This window comes from Peromyscus californicus, unplaced genomic scaffold, assembly GCF_007827085.1.
Source record: "Peromyscus californicus insignis strain IS unplaced genomic scaffold, ASM782708v3 Scaffold_17__1_contigs__length_78620276, whole genome shotgun sequence".
NCBI lineage: Eukaryota > Metazoa > Chordata > Mammalia > Rodentia > Cricetidae > Peromyscus > Peromyscus californicus.
Genome location: NW_026294469.1, coordinates 9,797,050 through 9,799,238, shown reverse-complemented (window position 1 = coordinate 9,799,238; position 2,189 = coordinate 9,797,050). Strand labels below are relative to the sequence as shown.

At 46.0% G+C, this 2,189-nt stretch overlaps 1 protein-coding gene across 1 annotated transcript; it reads right to left on the bottom strand.

The window, feature by feature from the left end:
* Positions 1–1,179: 1,179 nt before the first annotated feature.
* LOC128112401 (keratin, type I cytoskeletal 19-like) lies at positions 1,180–1,689 on the bottom strand. The gene has a single exon (XM_052741415.1). It carries the CDS (start codon positions 1,687–1,689, stop codon positions 1,180–1,182), a length of 510 nt encoding a protein of 169 aa, XP_052597375.1.
* Positions 1,690–2,189: the final 500 nt, after the last annotated feature.

The window sequence follows — 2,189 nt, the reverse complement described above, 5'->3', positions numbered from 1 at the left end:
GATAGTCTTTGGGGATTTCAAAGTAGGCTAAAAGGCTTTTTGAAGGATGGGGAAATGAAGCTTTTATATTTGTTATTTCCATTGCTGCTATTATTGAGAAAATTAGCTCAATACTAGAAGAACAGAACAAACAACACAAGATTACTCTCTGCGGTCTTAAGCAAGACTTCTGACAGTTTGTTGTGCTCTGCTTAACTCCAAAAGAGAAAAAAAAAACATTCTTACTTCTTCAAATAATAATATCCACAATTAGCTAGGAGAGAAAATTAAGAACAGAAGCTCTTATGAAAATGCTTGATGTTAAACATCAAGTTAACTATATGCTTTTATCTAGTGAAGGAGAGCTTGAAATAGCAGCATTTACAACTAACTCTTAATACTGGTTTTTATAAATGAAAGCAAATTCTCAAATAAGTTCCTTAAAAACTCAGTAGAGACTGCTGGAGTATATTATGGAAATCCAACATGGTAATGATCAGGCGTGTTCAGCCTTAGCCTCAGCAAAGTGAATTCCACCAACACTTGAAAATGATAAAGGCATCTATGAATCAAAATGTCTATGAATTTTCCTAGATAGCTTCATATATTGTATAAGCAAATTAGGTATACCAATCATTTCCAAATCTATCAAAAATAAATTATCTATCCCTTCTTATAAAGGACAAAATTCCAATCTGTAACTACATCTTTCTTCTTCTCAGATAATAAATTGTGTAATCATAATTGTCAGAGACTAATAAGAGAAATACGTTCCTTTGCTGTCTTATTGTTTAATCACAAACAGACTGCATGAGTTCATGGAAGGACTATTTCGGAGGGGACATACCTATAATCCATTGGGGACCGTAGAGAGTAATCTTGTATTGTTTGTTCTGTTCTCTTGGAATTGAGCTAAATGTATACATGGATATGCTCATCTCATTTTGACAGATTAATCCTATATTTGTCAAATTCTCCCAATTTCTATGAATATTTCTTTTATTAATTTTTTTTTCCCCTGGAGGACAGTTTTATTGGCAAGTCAAGGGAAGAGCTGGAGTAAATATATCAACCCAGTCGCCCCCCCCCCAGGGGAGTCTCAGGATCCACTCAGATGGCCTTGGGGGTGGGTAGGGTGTTGTAGTGGGCTTCCTGTCCCTCCAGCAGGCTGCAGTAAGGGGCCATCTCCTGCTCCAGCCTCTACTTGATGTCCATGAGCAGCTGATACTCCTGGTTCTGGCGCTCGGTGTCAGCACACACATCGCTCAGCTGGACTTCGATGCTGCTGATCACACCCTGGATCTGTGACAGCTGGACTGCATAGCGGGCCTCTGTCTCTCTCAGCGTGCCTTCCAGAGCGGTTTTCATGCTGAGCTGGGACTGCAGCTCAATCTCAAGACCCTGGAGGGTATGTCGAAGGTCGGTGACTTCCGTCTTGCTCATCTGGAGCTGTTCAGTGTGGCCAGCCACCTCCCTGTTCAGCTCCTCCGTCTGAGTGGTGAACCAGGCTTCAGCATCCTTCTGGTTCTTCTCAGCCATGACCTCATATTGACTTCTCATGTCACTCAGGATCTTGGCTAGGTCGATGCCTGGAGCAGAATCCACCTCCACACTGACCTGGCCACCCACCTGGCTCCTCAGGGCACTAATTTCCTCCTCATGGTTCTTCTTCAGGTAGGCCAGCTCCTCCTTCAGCCTCTCAACCTGCATCTCCAGGTCAGTCCTGCCCAAGGTCAGGTCATCCAGCACCCAGTGCAGGCCATTGATGTTGGCTTCCACACTCTGACGCAAGACCTGCTCTGTCTCAAACTTGGTCTGGAAGTCGTCTGCAGCCAGGCGGGCATTATCAATCTGTAGGACAATCCTGGCGTTTTCAATGGTGGCACCAAGAATCTTGTCACGCAAGTCCTCGATGGTCTTGTGGTAGTGGCTATAATCGCGGGAGTGTCCGGGCCCTTGCTTCTGATACCAGTCGCGGATCTTCACCTCCAGCTCGCCGTTGGCCTGCTCCAGGGCGCGCACTTTGTCCAAGTAGGAGGCCAGGCGGTCGTTGAGGTTCTGCATGGTGATCTTCTCGTTGCCAGCCAGCAGCGCGTCGGACACAGCCAGAGTCCCACCAAAACTTCCGCCGTAGCCTCCGCCATAGCTCCCGGAGGACGAGGACACACCGCGGCCACCTGAACCCCCGTGGATGCTGGGGCCACGGAAAG